The sequence below is a fragment of the Acanthopagrus latus genome, chromosome 1 (assembly GCF_904848185.1).
Source record: "Acanthopagrus latus isolate v.2019 chromosome 1, fAcaLat1.1, whole genome shotgun sequence".
NCBI lineage: Eukaryota > Metazoa > Chordata > Actinopteri > Spariformes > Sparidae > Acanthopagrus > Acanthopagrus latus.
Window position 1 is genome coordinate 27,825,312 of NC_051039.1, and position 21,126 is coordinate 27,846,437.

Here is a 21,126-nt window from a genome sequence, read left to right on the forward strand (position 1 = left end):
TCAAAGTAGGGTTGTGTGTGGGTGTGTGTGTGTGTGGGTGTGTGTGTGTGTTTATTCAGTACAACACATTTACCGTAATTCGTGCTCTGTGTCACACTGTCAGCAGTCTCAAACACACATCTGTTAGAGATTTTGAACATTTTTAACTTGTTGTGTTTCCCTCCTCCTTACATGTTATCAGTAATTTAATTCCTACTTTCAATATGTCACTTTTTCCATGTGCACTTCTCCCTTTTATGACATAAAGCCTCAGCAGCAGTCATGCGCTTCAGATGAGAAGAGGTGCGTCATCGTCTTATCTAACTTGTAAAAGGTGCAGACGAAAGTTTACATACTTAAAACTGAGGAATGACTGCAAGCATTTGAGCTACAGGTGAAAAATAACTAGCAAAGGAAAAAGAATGATTTATTGAATATTATGACTGCTTTAACCTAATAGTGTTAACAAAGTATAAATGCCAGGATTTTTGAATGTAAAAAGAGGTGACTGTTAAATGTCCTTCCTTCATAATAATCTTTAAAATCAGCTTCTTTTTCTGTGATTTCCTGTAGACTTCTCCTGTCAGGTGTGCTGTATTTACTGAGGGGAAATGGTCAGCTTCAGCAAGTCTATTCATGTAATTAAGTCTGTTTCAGCGGTTTGGCAGCTCACAGCTGCTCTATAGAACAGACACCTTCACTGTTCTGAAATACAGAAAGAAGACAGTGAAGTCAGAAAGGAACATTCGTATTTTTCCAGAGAAAATCGGCCTAAATAACCAAACAGCACTCACTGAACTTTGCATTGACAGATGGCCTGAGGAGGAGATTAGATGGGAGATAAATATGAATGCGCGTTTGCATCGGAATTATCAGAAGACGCCGGACCTGCTCGTTCGCTTAAGTGCGTCACGTGCTTGGGTTTCGGGTTGCTTGCGCTTTTCTTTCTTTTTAAATAACTTCCCCACACGCTGTTCTCTTGACAGCGAAATATGATTTAATGGCTCGTGCTTTCAGGTGGCTGAATGAGCGGAGGCTCATTTGGTGCTGAAAGTGTTCACCTGCTGATTTCCTTTTCTTTGTTTCTTTTCTTTTCTTTTTTCTTTTTTCCCCCTTTGAAACAGCGTGAGGCTGATGGTTGGCGGTGCCGCTCAGGTGAACTTTCTCTGCGTGTACCATTAACAACACGCGCACGTGCTGCATCACATTCCATCCGCCCCTGGAGCACGTGCCATGTTCCCACAGCGCTTACATTTAGATCAAACTGTCGCGTGGACTCCCTGAGAGTCAACCTTCACGGCAGTCGTCAGCCCTCTTGCCCGTGGCTTTAGATGTGATATGTGATCAGGTGAGATACCAGATGTGATAACACTGTTATCTGTGAGCCCATCATGCGGGCTGAGGAGCAGACAGGTGACATTTGGACGCAGGCGTGCTCGCCTGATAAGGCTCCGTGGCCGGTGTTTATTAAGAGGCAGCCACCTTCCATCGACCCCCCGCTCGGGTCCTAATGAACGGGCGTGTTACTCTCGCTCGTCGCTAATTTAGGAATGACGCAGCTGAATTAGCAGACTCTGTGCTTGGCGCTGCGCCCCTGTGCGCGCGCGCCGAAGCTGCTACGCGCGAGCCCCCGCCACGCTGCAGAGAGAGAGAACCAGTGAAGAAGAAATTGATCATCTGACAGCCGGTGTGTTCGCGAAACGCCATGCAAAGAAAATACACAAGAGTGAATGTGTCTGAGTGGTTTATTTCATGTGACATTTCGCCGCCGATGTGCGCTCATTGCCTTATAAGGAAAGACAGTCGTGCCTTTCTGCAATAGGCCGAGCGCCGCAGCCTGCGGTAACCCTGCACTTTAACCCTTCAGCTGCTGAATTTTATTTGGTCCAAGCGAATGAAACAATGCAACGAGGGATGGTTGGACAATTTCACGTTTTTATTTTGAGAGCAACACATCGAAATCGCGCCCACGCTGCAGATATAGGCGTAATGAATAACAATTAACAGCTGGTTATATGAGCCAGTGGCAGTTAACACCTGGACGCGCGATTTGTGAGCCTGTTCTTTGTCCGCCAGCATTTTGAAATAATTTGTACTCGAGCGCAACCGTGTGCGCAGGGATTTTCTGGCGAATCTGAAGGTTTTGTCTGATCTGTAGATCAGGCCTAAGCTGGTTCATTCCGTGAGTCATGTCTGCGCGCTCTACGTGCCGAGTGATAACGGAACCGGCTGGTGCCTGTCCTTTCGGGGGCACCGCAGTCAGAAATAACCCCACTGGAGTCAAAGCCGGCGGGGTTGGAGGATGCTGACCTACATCGGCCGCCACACAACCAGGGGGCTATCTCTTAACACCGCGAAATCCGCCAGAAAATCCCCGCGACACGGTGCCATCTGAGATGTCATCTCGTTGTGTGACCTTGACTCAGAGAGGATATGGAAATCTATTCATTGTAATGCGCATAACAGCGGCCGAGCTCTGGCCGCAATTTAACTTCACACGGGCAATGATTCATGGCGCATTATCATCCAACAGAGGCGGCTCTATCCGATCCTTTAGAGCCATCGGGTGGAATTTGTTGTCCTATTTCACCAGGATTCCCCGTGATAGACGAGGCCTTGTTATGTTGGCGGTGATAAATCAGTGTCTAACAGGCTCTGGCCCTGACGTTGGTTGGGCCTGCCGTGAATTTTTTTTACATGGAAGAATTCGTTTTTGTGGTATTGGTTGTTCAGAATGACAAGTAAACCCAGCGCGATGATGCGCCCCGGCTCATGAATACATGTCGGGCCGCTCTGTGGGTGGTGCTCAGCACACAGCAAAATATGTCCAATGACGCCAGCCTGCTTGTGTGTTATTCAAAATACAGCAGCGAGCCGAAGGCCTCGCCGTGCTGCCACATTTGAGTTGGTGAGCAGCACACTGAGGCCATCACGGTCCGGAATGAAACACTCTTCTTTCATAGCACCCTCTTGCAGTTAGATCTCGCCTCACATGCAGCCACACAGGAGGGAGATGTGTGTCGTTCAGGGTCTCACCTCAGCTCGTACTTTGGAGAACTGCAAGTCATACATTGATTTATCGCAAATTGAATCGCTTTCGTCCGGATAGAAGAAAGAATATTTCTTATGATTATTACACGTGATCGCATTCCTGAGTAGTTTGACGTATATGTGGGTTTTTATTTACAACAAGACAAAGGGTGTCATCAAACACCAGTACACTTTCTTAGACACAGAGAGAAAACTGAGTGACTTAAAATGGTACAAGTCCGGACGCCCTTTCTTATACACGTGTGATGTATTGCCACAGCAAAAAAGAAAAGGCCAAGTGTATGTTAATTAATAAGGATTAATAAGCTATGTATCGACAGAAATGAAAGTTGAAACATGAGTTCACGTACATTTAAAAAATACCACGATACAAATGTAAAGCTCAAATAAAACCCAGCTAAAGTAACGAGTAATTATTTTTAATTTAACAGACTACAAACCGTTGTTGCAATGGATTCCATACCCCACATTAAATGTCACACCTAGCTGTTTCAGTTTGATAGAAACACGGACCATTCCCGTATGACTAAGAGTTCTGTTACGTGTTCATACCCGATTGCAGTCGTGATTCCCCTTTGTTCCGACAGCGCCTGAAAGCGGCGCGGGAACAGCCCCCGCCCCTATTACCTCCCCCTCGTCTGACGTCACGCCAACGGCTATTTGCATGAAGTGTTTTCTAGCTGCGGCTCCAACTCGCCTGCAGAACGAGTCTCTCCGAGGGGGGAAAGCGAGGGAAGAGTCGCAGTGAAAATAGGAGGAGGAGGGGGGCTCTTGTGTTTCACATCAGAGGAGCAGCAGGGAGAAAAAAAAAAAAACGTCCCGAAAGCGAGGATAAGGTGTCGGATAGCGAAAGCAGAGGGAAAATCGACAAGAAGAGCCGCTTCTCTCGCATCGGAAAATGGAGCTACCCGCCGCGGGAGAGCACGTCTTTGCGGTGGAGAGCATCGAGAAGAAGCGCAGCAGAAAGGTTTGTCACAAGAGCACCGAAGGACATTTTTACACATATGCACACGGAGAGAGGAGCATCGTTTTCTCTCCGGATGTTGTATCCCCCCCCTAATCAAATGATGCCTAAGATGACGGTGCATTGCAGAGTGCATTTTGCTGCGTAAAGTAACGTTACGCTCATTATGCCGTTTCTCTCCGTTCACAGGGGAGGGTTGAGTATCTGGTCAAGTGGCGAGGATGGTCTCCAAAGTAAGTCCTCTTATCTAACACAGCAGCAGCACACATGATGATAACACAACATTCAAAACTGTAGTGTGTGTGTGTGTGTGTGTGCGTGCGTGTGTGTGTAAGTGTGTTCATCCGTGCGAGCGTGGGCGCGCAAATGGGCGGTTGCGCGTTCTTGCTTTGGGCGCTCGACGCGTTAGCCCCGATGATGGATGTGGTTTTACGATGTATGCAATCCCCAGTGTGCCAATTAAAGGAAGATGTGTCTATAATTGAACCCTATGTTTAAAAAACCACCATATATCTGCAACTGAGTGGAGGCTGTGCCATTGTATCGCACCCTTCCCCCTCCACAGCCGTGCGTAAAAGTTACTCATGATTTATTACACGTGCAACCACGGGGAGTGCAAGTGTCTCAGCATGTTGTTTACACATGTACACGTCAAACAAGTCATGGTATGATTCCAAAGTCAAGTGTAGGTGCTTGTAAATGCCTGCCACTGTTTGACGGGCCAGTGTGTCCTCCCTGCTCACCGTCTTCCTCTCTGAACAGATACAACACGTGGGAACCAGAGGAAAACATCCTGGACCCAAGGCTGCTGGATGCTTTCCAAGACAGGTGAGTTTGGAGTCGGACAAACAGGACTCGCGAGTGTTGAGTGTTGTTCATTTCCAGTTCTTCACACAGTTTGTTACGCGTCTGCATGTGTAAAGTAAGAATTCTCCGTGCGATTTACTCTCAGGTGATGCCGTCCGCTCACTCAACCTGGACAATCTCATGTTGATGATGAACTAGCTAGATAAAGGGGTGGATATTCTGCTCCCAGCAGGTTTGGATTAGGATTAACATAGGTGTCACCAGAGGGTCAAGTTAGGGTTAAACTCAGGTCAGAGTTAGCAGAGCACACTGTGACACTGCAGCTACTTTTTGTAACAGGATAGTTATTGGAGCATCAGGTTATCGTGCTAATGGGCTACCTGCTGTCCCACCACACAGTCACCAGATACACCACCTGTGTCTTCTTCAACACAAGATAAAGGAACCAGTTATTATTTTATCATTAAAAAACTATCAATTTAACTGCTAGGTTAACTTGATACACATTTTTTTCTTTATATTTACGTTCAACATTAATTACACACATATAAACTTCAGACCCCAGTTCAAGATTTTGCATCACACTTGTGTAAGTTGCATTTTTGACCATCATTGGTGTCTAAACCATCTGTGACGTAACAAGGTCCTGTTGGTACATCTTAGACTCAGATTTCAGGTTAGCACAGATGCGGCCAATGAATGTGAACACAGCCCTCTGTTATCAAACTCTGCACAGTGGAGTGCAAGCATTCAAGTGAAATCACAATAAGCAAAACACATATTTGGCTTTGAATTACAGTGCAAGCCTATTCTAAATCTACGTATGATGTAGGGGAAAGGCAAGAGGAAGTGAACATTGATGCGGGCAGGGAACTAAACCACAGCTGAAGTTAGATCTGAGGTGAGTTCACCATCTCAGAAATTGAGCCAGAGTAACCTCCACACCTCATGTTCTCTATTAGTAAAGCACACTGTGTCCATGTTTAAAGTGGGCTACCATGGTGAAATTAACTGCTTGGCTAATTGCTAAATGGTGTGATGAGTGACTGAACAGACAGCTCCACATGAAGGACGGTGTAATTGAATTTCTTGCATGCATGCCGTGCAAAACTGTCACTGGCTTTGCTCTGAGCCTCCCTCAGCTTCTGCTTATATCAACCTTTCAGGTGCGGGCCACACGTTAAAGCAAAACATCAACATCACTCGGCGTCTGTTTCTGCAATTACCTCTCTCTCTCCAAAGAGGAGGGATTTTATTGAAACTAATTGCGTGTCTCTCCGGGGAGCCAAATCGTCTGAATGCCAGGCTATGAAAATACACTGAGTCGTCATTGTAATTAGATGTGAGGGAGGAGGATGGGGGAGGGGACTGACATCACTCCTGTCTGCGGTATTGAGTTACTGCCTTGGAGAGACTTGCATGGAGACTAAGGAAAGTCAGAGAGGAGCTGGCCTTTATCCTTAGCCTTGGATCTGGACATTACGGAGGAGAATAAGTGTTGTTTTTGGGAGGAAGAAGCCTCATTTGAAGCCACTGTTTACCTTTTTGTAGAAGTTAAGGACAAGTATAAGAAGGTATTACATAGGAAGGCAGGCGAGGATACTGTGAAAATGTAAATAATGATAATGACATATGTGCTACCTCCATATGTGTTGAACGAATATCACTTTGCATCAGGAAGTGTAACTCCAACCTGTAACATGGGCTCCATGTTTACTAATTGAGCCTGAGGAAGATACCCGTGACGTTGTGTTGCCATGCAACGGCGACTCATCTCTGCGAGATGGTTTCACTGATTGGCTGCTGTTTTCTTCTCCCACAGGGAACGTCAAGAGCAGCTGATGGGATATCGCAAGAGAGGACCCAAGCCCAAGCACCTTCTGGTTCAGGTGAGAAAGAAAAGGATACTTAATACTTGTCTTGGTTATCAGTAGGGCTGCATGATATGGTAAAAAAAAAAATATTCCAATTATTTTGACAGATTTCGATTCCAATGTGATTGACAAGAAGTGGGAATTATCATCACAATTTCCATTTTTACTGAAAAAATCATGATGATGTGACTTGTGTTAAACAAGATTTGTAGGCCTGTGCACCTCTGCAGCACCATGCTCCTTCATTGATTTTCTATTTGCCAAACCAAATTGACCTTTTATATAAAAAAAATACAGCTTCTGTGATTGGCCATGTTACGATTTTGAGAATTAGACTAATTGTTCAGCCCTAATTAACATTTTCAGGGATAATTCCCCCTCAAATCCCAGTAAGCGATGTAGAAACAATGTTGAATTTCTGATGTGGGGCAGATTTAAAGGGGCAATCCAGGGATTGAATATTGCACTTCCATGAAGATGGGAGAACTGACATGAAACAGAAATGATAAACAAATAATTAAATTAAATATAAATTAAAGCAGCAAAAGGCAGAGATACCCTGACCTGTAGTCTATAGATTCAAGCTCTAGAAATGCTTGATCGTACATTTTCATTGGCAGAACTGTAGCCCCCTATAACTCTGTATTATGTGTAAAATCAGTCTAGAGCCCCTTTTACTTAGGTAGTAGGACTGGTTGAATATTGAAAATTGTATTTTTTTAATTTTATTTACTACAAGCATAAATGTGCATGAAGATATTATCTCAATTAAATTTCACAGAGACCAAATCCCTGACCTAACAGTTGTCACTAAATGACTGTGAATCATACATTTAGCGCATCAATCACCGGTCTAAAAGGCCAGGGGAACCCCTCAGAGGAGTGTTTTTTGTTCCTCTCAGGAGGGTGTTTGTGGTAACACATGGGATAAAGTCAATGACGGGACACAAAGCAGCCAGTGACATTCCTCCGAGCTGAGGTCACAGCCACAGGAGACACTTTGAAATGTCACTCTGACGGCCGGGCCCGTGGCTGAAAGGGCTGCTCGAGAACTGTAGGAGGGCTGTGTGAACATGGACTAAGGCCCCTGAAATAAACGGTGTGCTCGTCGGGGCCTCAGAAGAGCCCCTTCACACATTCCAAGCACAGTTTCTTCAGTGCAACTCGTGGGCCTCAAGGAACCATGGCTTTTTGTTGTAGCTTGACACAGACACATGTATAGATACTGCAGACAGTTGAGCCATTAATCAAATGCCCTACAGAGAGGCGCGCCCTTTAACTTTCAATACCGAGGTTAAAACACAAGAAATTCGCCAAATCTTTACGCAGTACTGATTGAGTTGTGCTTTTTTGAATAACACACGACTGTTTCTGTCTCACAGGTTCCTTCTTTCGCCCGGAGATCCAGTATTCTGGCTGACCTCCATGAAGCGTCCCTGGATGAGGACAGCTGTCAGAAAACCGGCCCCATCCAGATGCTCCGTCCCCAGGGCCAGCAGTACCAGCTGAACAGCAAGAAACACCACCAGTACCAGCCACTGTGCAGGGAGCGTGAGACCGAGCAGCAGGCCAACGGCAAGAAGTTCTACTATCAGCTCAACAGCAAGAAGCACCATCACTACCAGCCGGACCTCAAGGTGCATGAGCCCATCTTTGCTAAACCTCGAGAGGTTAAAGCTCCAGAGCTGGCCAACAAGGGGTACAACCTCCCCCCAGTGCTGCAGCAAAAGTGGGTCCGGGACAAGGACTCCGGCTGCCTGACCAAAGTCAAGGATATTACGATGGAGCTGAAGAAGCTTCCAGCAGATCTCAATTGCCACAAAGATCCAGAGAAGGTCAAACCTAAAGAGGACGCTTCACCACAGTCTAACGGTGTCAGCAACAGCAAGCTAAAGATCGTGAAGAACAAAAACAAGAATGGGCGAATTGTTATCGTCATGAGCAAGTACATGGAAAATGGAATAAAAGCGGCAAAGATAAAAAATGGAGATTCTGAAACTGTGGAAAAGCCATCACAAGGTATTGACACCAGCTCAGAGAAGCACCTTGAGAAGATGAGACTCGTCAAGAAGCTCGGCCTCATGAATGGATTTGCAAAAACCCCCAAAGACAAACCAACTGTTCCCACTTCTGGATTTAACAGGGATTGCCCCAAAGAAAAGGACCAGTCCCCCAAAATGGAGCCGACTGTGACGGAACAGGATAAACATGTCGAGGTCAGGGGTCAGGGGCAGCTTCCAGCGGATCAGCCTTTACAATTGACAACCAAGCCTAATCTGCTCTCCCTGCCCTTGGATAGGGGAGTTCCCTCCTCTCTGGACAAAAGAGGGATCCAAGGTGGATTTCAAGGACTGAAGCGACACCTCTCTGACACGGACGGTGAGGGACATGGGAGTAGTAAGAGATTCTTGAGTTCCAGGAGCATCAGCACTCCTAGCGCTGCACCTTCACCCACCCAAAGCATCAGCACCCACCAAAACGGACACCAGAGTCACGTTGAACTGCAGGACTGTGGGTATGCAGACCAAGAGGAACCTATGGACTTGAGCATTGTCAAGTCCAGGCCTAAGGCTACTGAGGCTGAAACATACACACAAGGGGAACCTGTAACACAAGCTGAAACACACACACAGGATGAAACACACACACAGGATGAAACAGACACACAAGCTGAAACACACACACAGGATGAAACAGACACACAAGCTGAAACACAAACAGACACACAGACAGAGCCTCAGACTGAAACACAACAGACTACAGAGAAGGACAAAGTGGACACATTGTCTATTTCTAACCACGAAAAGGGAAAAGAGGAGACGTTTCCATCTTTCCAGCCTTTCCTTGGGAATATAGTGATCACAGACATTACTACGAACTGCCTCACAGTCACGTTTAAGGAATACGTAACGGCATAACCGATCTGGGTCCCAACTGTATAAATGTACATGAGATATATTTGTATTTTCAGATGCTTGAATGTACAAATGGAGCCTTGATGTTGTTTTCATTTTGTATAGTTCCGTTGAAAGAAGATCTTTTATTGCGTTATTTGCATATTTGTTCTTATAAGCTCTACCTGTTGTTACTTCTGGAGACTTTATCAAGTGCAGTATCTAATTTCAGCTATTTCAAACTGAGTTTAAACAGCAAAATTAGGTTAAAGACGCTCTTAACACTTGTAAATACTCTCCACTTTTCTATGGATGTAATTTGATTATACACTCAGCTGTCTGTCTCAGATATTGTTCAACAAATGGAGGCTTTATGGAGAATTTTGTAAGGAAGAAAAATTATATTGAAACATGGTAAATTACACTGTCTGTGCGTGCGTGTGTGTGTGTGTGTGAGCGAGCGTGTGTGTGTTAACAGATGGACAGATTTAAACAAGGATGCATGCTGCTTGGACAGATTATGCCATTAGGCATGCTTAAACAAGCGGATAAAGAAAAATGAAGCGCCTATCTGTCGATAAATGAAATTTGGATTGCTGAAAGGGAAAATGAGATTGTTTTAAACTGAAAGATTATTAATGGCTAATGTTCGATAGACGCTCTTTTCATTTGATCTCTGTTCACAGCTCAAGTGTTTGTTGATTCATGCATCTCAAGGTCCGATACAGAGCACAAGTCACTTGCGTTAAGACAGTCGATTTTACAATCCTGCGACTGTTCAATTTTATGTTTTGCAGGAACGCAGTGACTAAAAATGCCATTTTTCATTTGAATTATATCAGTCGTAAATCTGTGTTAACACTGCCAGTTGAGCTGTGTAATCCCACAGATTAGTCCCACCAGCTGGGTGCTCTATGAATCAGTTTTTCATGTTTCTGTTCTCTGGCACCCTGACATGTTTCGCCGTTCTGTGCTGGATTGAAATCCCTGGCGTCACATTTTTGACTAACTTTTGCAACAAAAGCACACATTTTTTGTCACGATCAGCTCTGTCCCCCTGTGTCATACATGCCCACCCCCCTCCAGCACTTTTTTGATCTGAGGTGCATTGACCTACTCTGTGAGAACGTTGATCAGATGCACTTTGGATGTTTTGTGTGCAGACTTTAAAGAAAAATACATTTTAAAAAATGACGGTTTCCAATGGTACATTTTGCAATAATAAAATTGTTTGCAAGTGGTACGTGGACTTGTGTGCAACGTGTTTCTGTTTTATACTTAAATAATCCAACAGCAGCCCAAAAGAAGAGAAGAAGAAAAAAAATTGATGGCTGCTGTCCGACCTCACATGTGACCTTCTTGGCTTCCCACCGAAAAATTAAAGATTTTCAGCAGAATGGGCGGCAGCTATGAGGCTGTTAAACGGCTAACCTTACCTCATAAGTTTCCAAATCTGTACATGGCTATATTGGTGGCCGTGTGTGTGTGTGTGTGTGTGTGTGTGTAGGCTGCGGGCCGTGAGGATTATTACAGAGCCTGTGAGTTTATTTTCAGATGGGCTGCCCGGACCAACTATGTGCCTCGTATGCACGCTGCATCTGCAGGTCGGGCCTGGTGAGCAGCGCCTCGTCATTCGTTTCAGTCGGTCACACCCGCCGTGCGCCTGCAAGACACGGTTGTGGTTTAATCCTGGTCTCTAAAAGCAAGAAGATCTCACGGGATCCGAACCGTAAAGGGGGCTGCAGGCCGATCTGGTCCAACTGTAACTCCTCAAAGATCTCGAGGTGACTGTATAATAATAATCATAATAATAATAATTTAACTGCTGTATATTAAATAAGGAAAATCGGCCCCCCAGTGATTTTATAAGCCGGCCCCTACACGGGGATGCTGGTTCAGAGCAGTGACCTGGGCAGCTGCTCATGTCAGATGTTTCTTGGGTAAATCCTCCTGACACGCTGAGACACGCACAGCGGGAGGAGGCTTGATTTCTCTTGCTTGACCCGCAGGTTCGACCCCGGGTCCGTCTCAAACGACAGGACGGAGGCTTTCTTTTTTTTTTTTTTTATTTCCATGTTTTCACGGTTTCCTATTTCTCAGCTCGCAGCCGCTCCTGTGCAGAGGCGGACAGCTGCTGCTCTGAGGAGAAACCGCAGGGCGCGTTTTTACAGGAGAGCTGTGCTCCGAGCTCCTGGTCCACAGAGCCTCTCCAAACACTGCTGCTGTTTGGCTTCAACACGAACCTCTGCTCTGTGTCTTTTATATATATATATATATAAAAATACACGTTGAGGACACACTGATATCCGCCTTTTTTCCTCCCCCGACGCTGTGAGCACATGACCCGCGGTGTAACTCGACGACCGACGCGATGAGGACGGTAGCTCCCGACCATTTCCTCGGCTGCACGCCCCGCCAATAAAACTGCTTTCTGTGCGCGTTAATGTGAGGAACGGCAGAGAAAATGGCTGTCCTCCCTCCGCTCCATCCACCGTCTCCTCTCTCCTGCCTGTGAGGCGCCTCGCAGCGCACAAATAAATTGCGACAGTTTCGGCTAAAGACGCTGCGTCTGGAAATTCCCCGCAGGATTTAAGACCGCACCATTTCCTTTAAGTATCTTGTTTTGCTTGTAGGCGAACATAAAAATAAAATAAAATAAAAAATTTAAACAAACTCGAGCTGGCTTTGTTTGCCTGTCAGATAAATCAAACCAGAAGTGGATAAAAATGGTGTAAGAAGCGGTGGTGTTGGTGATCCAGCCTCTTTTCCTCTTCCTCTTATCTGCCAGCTCATGCTGAATGTGTGCGTGCGTGACTGAGGGAGGCCCGCGTGTGCGCCATGAACGCACAGGTAGCGTGCTGTGGATTTTCCAAAAGCAGGCGGTGGGTATATCCAGGGAGGCTCTCTAAGGAAGGCTGGTGCTCCTGACAGAGATGACTTCATCCCACTCACTTCCCTGCAGCAGGCCCACACTTTAGATAACACAGTGTGTCATAGTTTAAAGTCGCGTCACCTCAGAACAAAACGTGCGCGACGCGTAAAACGTGTCGGATAGCCTTCATGGATTTGATGAATTATGTGTTGCCCTCTTCTCGGTGCAGAAAAATAACTTAATAGTGAGCTCAACTTTTTATATATATATATATATATATATAAACGTGTGCGCTCCTTTATTCTGTGAAAATCCATGTTGTTAAAGACAAACATTGTTGAGTTGTTTTTGGGGTTTTTTTTTTTATAAACCCTGCTATGAGAACGACTCAAGGATTCGTTAAATAGTTGGTTAAAAGAATCTTTTGAAGACGGTGCCAAACCGAGGAGCGCTTCCCTCGGCCCCGGGTGATCAGTCGTTGGAGCGCCAGCAGAGCGCACGCCACTGCGCTTGTAAAGGCAGCCTGAGAGCTGCTCTCACGGTGACTAACTGTGACCTGCCGTCAGAGCCCGGCTGTATCCAGTTTGGTGACAAACAGGTGACTAAACCTCAAATTATCCCGCACTGGCTGACGCACCCGTGTTGTCGTCAGGCCACATGTGTGATTCGACACCAGTGAAGACAGTGAAGACACGGGGCCTGTGCGGGCTCCACTGTCTCCATCACCCGCTCATCCTCACTGTGGAGACGATTGGCGGCTGCTGCGTCCGCGGACCAAACAGACCAGCCCGGTGCTTTCACCAGCGACCTGTAGCCTCTGTGGAAATCTATTTTATTTATTCATTATTATTATTATTATTATTTTAGAAACACTAAATTGCAAATATCCCAATTTAAGGCTGGTACGCATGATGGTTACCTGTCTGTTCAAGACAAGACCCTCAGTGATAAAACTGCCCTACCTCACCTTTCCAGTTGCCGCGTATTACCTTTAAATAAATAGACTGATCTGACAGGGAGGTCAGGCGGGGATGGTGGTAAGAGAAAGACTCAAAGAAAGAGAGAAAAAAAAGAGGAACAACCTTTAGAATCTGTCGCTACTGGCTGTTCCACATCTAGATCTCCGCGCCTCCACTGTGTTAATAATCTCACCTCTCACAATAACAACCTGATCAAACTTGCTCAAAGGGGGCTGAAGAATGCTGCTCCCTCGCTCCATCTTTCTCTTTCCATATCACCGCATTTTCCATATCACCGCCTTTGTGGTGCGGCAGGGATTTCCCGCTCGTGCGCACACCGAGAACCCGCGTCTTGCCCGGATACAAGCCAACCAATGGTGTTTAAACGGCGGCAGCACTGCTGCACTGCAGGCGCGCCGAGACCAATCGCATCCAGAGTGAGAGGTGCGTCCGTCTTCTCTTTCTGTCTGCGCCGGGTGTTTGGTACAGTGGGAAGAAATACGGCCAGGGAAGACTGGAATAATGACTGCAATTATGAACTGCGTCCGGCAATCATGTCATGATGAGACAAACGTCCTTCAGGAAACAGCCGCTGCAGGCTTCACAGGCATGAGTCAGTGCTCTGCGCCGATGAAGCAGTTACCAACCATGTTACAACTAAATCTGTATAAAATGTACATATTGTCCGACGATCAAACTTTTGACGAAATGACTTGTGGTCGATTTTCTCGCCTCTCCTTCCAGAATAAAATAATCTGGTTAATCTGGTCTGATTTGAATAACAGTCCCATGTATTGTAGCTAGCACTGTGATCCTTGGAGGCAGCCTGAGCTCTGTTCCTCTGGACAGGAATTCTATTTGTTGGGCTGAAGAATAGATTTAGTGTCGTGTCACATATCAGCTGCATGAGATTCGTTTGATGCCTTCATGAGGATCAGGTGAGAAGAGGGGAGAGGTCCCAGTCTGCCGCAGAGTCCAGCACGTTGCGCACACAGCGACTAATTCATCATCTGCACCTGCGGATGCAGAAATATTAAATATTGTGAGGATGAATGAATCACAGTGGATGAAAATATGTCAACGGCCATTGTAAAAAAAAAATACAAAATAAAAAATAAAAAAAATCATTAACCCTTTAAAATCTCCGATGGGTTTTGTCTGGATCACTGCGCATCACTGGAGGAATTTAGATATTAGATGTGTTTGGTCCGCCGGTTGTTTAAATGGAGCCGTCGGCCCGAGTCTTTCTCCCGTCCGTCACTGTTGTTCTTGTCTTGAAATCACGCAAAAAAAAAACCTTTTAATATAATCTCCCTATTTCATCTTACTGAGGATTTTTACCATTAATTCTAAATCGCGATTCTGTTCGGTTCTCTTGAAATGCGTGTTAACATTCTGAATGTTCTTAACAAACTAAATACTTAAGAAACAAAAAGTTTGATTTATGGACGTACAGATCGGTGACCGACTGTTTGTATATGTAATTCGGAAAGTCAGCTGACTTTGTTAGGCCTCTTCAGACACGTTGGATATTTAATGAGGTTGTCTGTGCATTCTGTAGATTAAATATGTATCTTCACAGGAAGCTCCTGTATTTACATTTGCGTATTTAGTTCTGCACGTGAATCGTCAGTCGACATTAAAACCGCGCAGTTACAAACTGCTTCAAGCCTGACCTGACTCTGTCTTTGGTCTGTACAGGAAAATACCGGCACGTTGTGTTAATACACACCTGAAGAGTGAACCTGACTGTTTGTTAGTTGGCGCTCTGAGAGATGAGGCTGGCAGTCCTCCATCCAGGCTGCATGAAGTTGTCGTCTTAAAAGACTTGAGTCGATTTCTGATTATTGAAATACAACTGAAATAATAAACGAATGAATAACGATGAGCCCAGTTTAAAGGTTTAACAGATACATATTCTCCTCACTCACCTCAGACAATTAAACTAATTATCCGACATTGTGAATCATGTTCTTAATTTATAGCCTGAATATTTGCTAAAATATCCCACTGTGTCTGTGAGGGCTTAACTTTCCTGTTTTAGACTACCTGTCCTACCTTTCAGACTATTATTATTATTATTATTATTATTATTATTATCATTATTATTATTATCATCATGATCATTATTGTTGTTTGTTGTTGTTGTTGTTATTAGTATTATCCTAATCATTATTATAATTATCACCATCGTCATCGTCAATTAAAATTATTTATTTTATTAAATATTGCCGCCCATTGTCCGCATTTGTTGAACCATTGTCTCTTACTGTATAAAGGCTATATTTTTTTTTTTTGTCTTTATTTCTGAGCTAGAAAATGTTGGCTACCTATCGGCCTGTGAACAAAACAGTGATCTTATTCATGTCACACAGACACCTCATTGTGACTCCGTTTTTTTCTGTTTTTCTTTCTTCTTTTTTTTTTACATTCTTTTGTTAGTTTTTTTTTTAATCAAGGTTTACAGTTTTTATATATATTTTTTTTTATAAAAAGAAGCTATTTCCCTCCTTGCTCTGGTGTTAACTGCTGTTCTATTCTGGCTCGTTCATTGCGTTGGCTAGTGTATTAAAAATAGGCCAAACAGCCTACAGATTATTTCCGCAGTTGCAGATCAGTCTTGGTGAGTGGGCAAACATCATCACCAAAAAAGGAAATGACGACATTAAATCTGGTAATGTTTATGTCTGAGAGACCTCAGAGGCAAACCGCAACCTGATTCAATGTTATATTGAACAGATCACTCAGAAGATGACCAGAGAGGGAGGTGACAGGTAACATCTTGCCGTAAGGCCAATAAATATGAAAAGCGTCCCTGTTGCTTCCATCAGCTAATCTTTTCTGGTTTAATTTTGCGTCGTATCAAAAGCTCTCTTTTCGTCTCCTTCTATAAAACACAGTCACTAAACGCCTCGCGTTATGGTGTCATCTCACCCGACTCACCCGATCTTTTCTTTTTAAGCTGACCACTCCGTGAACCCTTATCTGTGTTTAACATGGATGACAGCCTTTGATTTAAACGTGTAGCCCAACGCGGAGGTATTTCAAACGGCCATAAATATAGGCGTTAAATAAATAGCCCGTCTTCACAAGTTGTCTTCAAAATTAAAGGCCACAGGGTGTTAAGATGAAGTAATATGAACACAAATAGCTTTTGGTTTTGTTTGGCAGAGGTCCTTTTTGTTGGCCTAAGACAGCAGAACAAACGAATTTAATGCGGACAGGCGATACATTTATAACGACTTCACCCAGACTGTCTGCGTGCTAATGGACTAACTGTCCGACAATAAGCTCTGCAGAGGGACTTTACTGCATTAGCTAATAGATGCGTCGCCAGATAGACTGAACGAAAATGAGGGCTTTCTCCAACAGTTGCTCGCGCTGTCGCACAAATCAAACAGCCTTATCATTTCCTGCTCTCCCTATTTGCTGGACGACACTGTCTGCATTTAACCACACTACTTTCTGTACCACGTGCATTTTTGAATATCTCGCATAAGTTGCGCGAAATGATTCACCCGCCGCGCGGGTAAAAAAGCCACCATTTCCCCCCCGAAAGAATTCACACAGGCGCACGCTCCTCCCCTCACTTAGCAACCCGAGCACGTAGCAACGGCTCGACCAATGGGCGTTCTCATCGAGGTTCCACCGACTGCGGTTCCCTAGCAACGCTGTAAAAAACTGCGCTGACGTCCATTCGTTCGGGAGTATTATGGTCTGTCGGGAATTCAGAGTGGCTGGGACTGGAGAAAAATATCTGCTCTGCTAACGTTAGCGTCCACCGAGCTAACGGTAGGTAGCACTGGAGTAAACATGGAGCTGTCTGCCGTCGGGGAGAGGGTGTTCGCTGCCGAGTCTATCATCAAACGGAGGATAAGGAAGGTAAGCATGAGATGTAACGTGCTTCTTTTCTCCCAAAGCGTTGATTATCACGCACCAACACCGCACTCTAATAGTACTGTTGCCCTGCAAGCTAATGAATTTCTGTTTGTTTCTGATGGCACGCAGGGTCGGATTGAATACCTTGTGAAATGGAAGGGCTGGTCTCCCAAGTAAGTCCCTGCTACATTGTGCCTCTTGCATGTTTTCAACCCGCGGCTGTGCAGTGCTGCGCTGCGCTGCCTCGGTCGGGGCTGTCGTTAGCTCGCCAGAGCTAGCGAGACAGCCGGATTAAAACTGAGGTGTATAGCACGATGGAGATTTTAGCTCGCGGGCTAATGCTGTGTGGCCATACACATACAGTGTGCCAGCGTTCGCTTCCTCAATCTAACTTCGTGCTCTAATTCACAGATACAGCACTTGGGAGCCAGAGGAAAATATTTTGGACTCGCGCCTGTTTGCCGCTTTTGAGCAGAGGTAAGATGTCTGGGCTGGCCTTTTTGGGCAGAGCCAGCGAACGTTCACATGTCCAATAAATATACGGTGTCCTCGGCGCACTTTGCTCCCGTGACACTCTAAATGAGTGTCTGTCACTGTTTTTTTTCTCCCCCTTACAGGGAGCGGGAGCGGGAGCTGTATGGGCCCAAAAAGAGGGGACCGAAACCCAAGACATTTCTGCTTAAGGTACATTTTTGCAGCGTTGTTCAGCCTTTTTTGTAAAGAGTTGCACGCGACGATGTTGTCAGGTCAGATGTACACAGGACACACCGTGTAAACCATGTGTATTCTGGTGTCTCAGCTGTTCTCTTAAACCATTTCAGCATTCATCTCCGTCACTGTGAGTGTCTGCTAAACGCGCAGGACTCCAAAATGATGCTAATTATGCATATTTACAACAGCGCATTAATTAGTTGGCGGCGTGTGTTGGCTAATACAGCTGAGTTGGATCGCCCCAACAAATTGTCGCTCTTGTTTAAAAGCTGCCATTGAAGCGACCTCAGATTCTTTAACCCTTTAATATAATCCGTTTTTTTGTTTGTTTGTTTTTTTTTTTAAAGTAAAATGTTTGTCATCGAATTCTCCCACGTCAGTGAGGTCGGTTTTGCAAAGCGTCATATCCCGATGCAGTCGGAGAGAGGTTTCAGCTTTTCAGGACAGCCAACCGTGAAAATTGCTTAATGACCGACAGTTAATCTTGAACTAAATACCGGGATCTCCGTTGACAGGCCTGTCGTCATAAATTGGGTTGTGGGATTGCGCTTAACAAATACGGTGGCCTGCCTGAAACAGTTTGTTGTTGTAGAAGTTGATGCTGTAGCCTTTTTGTGTATGTTTGCAACTCCTACTACAAATTCAGTCACATGTTTAAAATGTTAGCTGCATCATGTGTAATATCTTTGTGTGGGCTGTAATTGAAACAGTTAATTGTAGAGTTTTTTGAAAAGATATTTGTGTATATGATGGTTTGCACAGGTGTGAATGATAAAGTTAATTAAGCCAATTTTAGCTGCTTCATTTTCAGGTTCTTTGTACTGTTCAAAAGGCCTGTTAAGATGACTAAGAAATGAGAAATTGTTATTCAGTGGTGTTTTTATTATATAATATAATTTCTTGTTTTCTTACCTTCCAATAGGCTCAGGCTAAAGTCAAAGCCAAGTCCTATGAATTCAGGAGCGAGGCGGTTCGAGGGATGCACATCACCTACCCAACCCCAGAGCCCATTGTCACCCCCAGGGCCAGAGAGGGCCTGAGAGCTGTTGTTCCCACCATCTTCCCACCAAGTACTATCAATCGCGGAGAAAGTGTCCGTGTCCGACCATCAGAACTGTGCACACGTGAACTTCAGCAGACCTCCCTTCAGCAAACCGGTCCAGATGGACTCATCCATGTACCCAAAAAAAGAGGCCCGAAGCCGAAGCCCCGCTTTAAGGACAGCGGTGCTGGACCCGTGGTCTCCGAGCCCCACAAGAGGAGAGCAGAGGAGCAGGTGAGCCACATCCCTCACAAACTGGCTAAGCTCCAGGGGGGTGAGGAGATGAGGCTGGTCAAAGTATCACACAGACATCCAGACTACCACGGTCATAAACACCACCACCATCACCACCACCACCATCACCACACACACAACCGGGGAATCTCCGGTGGAAGCTCCTACAAGCAGTTCTACTCGGAGCGCAGCCTGCACCCACACAGAACAGACACAGACCCTCACAGGACTAAGGACAGCTCCAGCTACCTGGCACCTCCACACTTCAAGCACCAGTCCAAAATGAGCCAGAGCCTGAGCCGCCCCGCAGACCTGCCACAGATGGAAAAGCCTTACTTCTTGGACAGGCCGTCCCCTACCAGGCTCGACGTCGACCTGGACGAAGTGACGTGGAGGCCCTCCCTCGGCAACGTGGAGAAGGTCCTGGTGACAGACGTGACCACCAACTTCCTGACCGTCACCATCAAGGAGAGCAGCACCTCTAAAGGCTTCTTCAAAGGCAAAAGATGATGGACTGATTTCTGTGCGCTATGCTTTGCTTCCTCTGAAGTTTATATGTCATGGTGTGATTGTTAGGCAAAGCAGTTTTTGTATGTAATGTATAAAAACAAATTACATATTGTGCATATGTGTGTGTATATATTATAAAATTGGACATCTGTTTAATGTATTGACCAAATCAAATGAAGTCAATTTCACAAGTTGCATTGGTTAAACATGAATGAGTTGTTTCCTTTGCAGCAGCAGGCTACTTTCTGTACAGAGTTTGTGAATTTTCTTGTTTTGCAACTGTAACTAACTAGAATGTATTTTTTCACTCTCATATCTACCAGCCTCGGCTCATGTCAGTAAATCATGAGAAGCAAGGCAATGGTTAGATATTAAACTCAGTCTGTGGATTGAATATTTCCACTATAATTTGAACCAATTAGACTGAATATACCTTGTTCAATTCAACGGGGCTGATATTTAAAAATTGACTCAAGCACTTTGATTTCAAAAGTATTAAAGAAATAATCTGTTTGTGTTGCGTTCAGAGACCGAGTCCATGTCGGGAGTTTTTGTAGTGTCTAACATTTCAAATTGTAAGATAAATGAATACATTCAACAGGGACACTCTGTGCATATAACTACGTTTTTCCATTAACATAGTATATTTTACATTTTCATAGAAAACCTTCATGAAGCTTTAATGTAATAATTAAAGAGTTGGTGTTAAATTGCTTTTTAGACGCTTTTCAATAAATCCTTTGAATTTTCTCACGTGGTTGCTGTGGTGTCTTGTGGTCTTTGGCACAGCACGTCGGGCTGGACCCGTTTTAAATCCTCTTGACGGAAAGCCATGAATGAAATCATGGGTTTGATCAAAACATGTTGCAGTCAGCGTGCAGTACCTACCACCTAAATCTTTAGGGCCATTTTTTTCTCACATATTTTTAACGGCTTCAGTTTGTGTTGCACGGGGAAAACGGCTTATTTTAAATTCCTACAAACTACCAGTGATTCGAGCTGTGAGACAGTAAAACGTGAAGGCCTCAGGCGCGAAAGAAAATACTGAGTTTAATTTCTCCAAAAGAAGCATTTTCGCAGGAGGCCTACATTCATTTCTGCTTATTTTTTATTTGTATTTATTTATTTATTTTAAAGAAAAACAGCGCACATTGTTCATGGAGTCCACAGACCTGCTTGGAGGATTTGATTGAAACATACGCCGTGCCCCTCAGGTCCGCTTTCTGCAGGAACATTAAATCCAGTCATCTGAATAAATGACTTTTTTTTTTTTTTTTTTTTTTTTAATACAGCTCGTCATTCTTATAGGCCCCGGCGTCTGGATTGTGTTTAAGTTTATTATTTTTCTTT

At 44.8% G+C, this 21,126-nt stretch overlaps 2 protein-coding genes across 3 annotated transcripts; both read left to right on the top strand.

The window, feature by feature from the left end:
* The first annotated feature begins 458 nt into the window (after positions 1-458).
* Positions 459-10,809, top strand: LOC119025299 (E3 SUMO-protein ligase CBX4-like). The gene is made up of 5 exons (XM_037108718.1): positions 459-3,997; positions 4,184-4,227; positions 4,757-4,822; positions 6,624-6,690; positions 8,058-10,809. Exons 1-5 carry the CDS (start codon positions 3,929-3,931, stop codon positions 9,591-9,593), a joined length of 1,782 nt encoding a protein of 593 aa, XP_036964613.1. The 5' UTR covers positions 459-3,928; the 3' UTR covers positions 9,594-10,809.
* A 6,272-nt stretch (positions 10,810-17,081) lies between these two features.
* Positions 17,082-20,529, top strand: cbx8b (chromobox homolog 8b). Of its 2 annotated transcripts, XM_037113448.1 has the most exons (5): positions 17,082-17,282; positions 17,409-17,452; positions 17,691-17,756; positions 17,897-17,963; positions 18,913-20,529. In XM_037113448.1, the coding sequence occupies exons 1-5, from the start codon at positions 17,214-17,216 to the stop codon at positions 19,774-19,776; spliced, it is 1,110 nt and encodes a 369-aa protein (XP_036969343.1). In that variant the 5' UTR covers positions 17,082-17,213; the 3' UTR covers positions 19,777-20,529. The 2 variants fall into 2 exon arrangements, with proteins under 2 accessions (XP_036969343.1, XP_036969349.1); XM_037113454.1 differs by lacking the exons at positions 17,082-17,282; positions 17,409-17,452; positions 17,691-17,756; positions 17,897-17,963 and adding an exon at positions 18,196-18,374.
* The last annotated feature ends 597 nt before the right edge of the window (positions 20,530-21,126 follow it).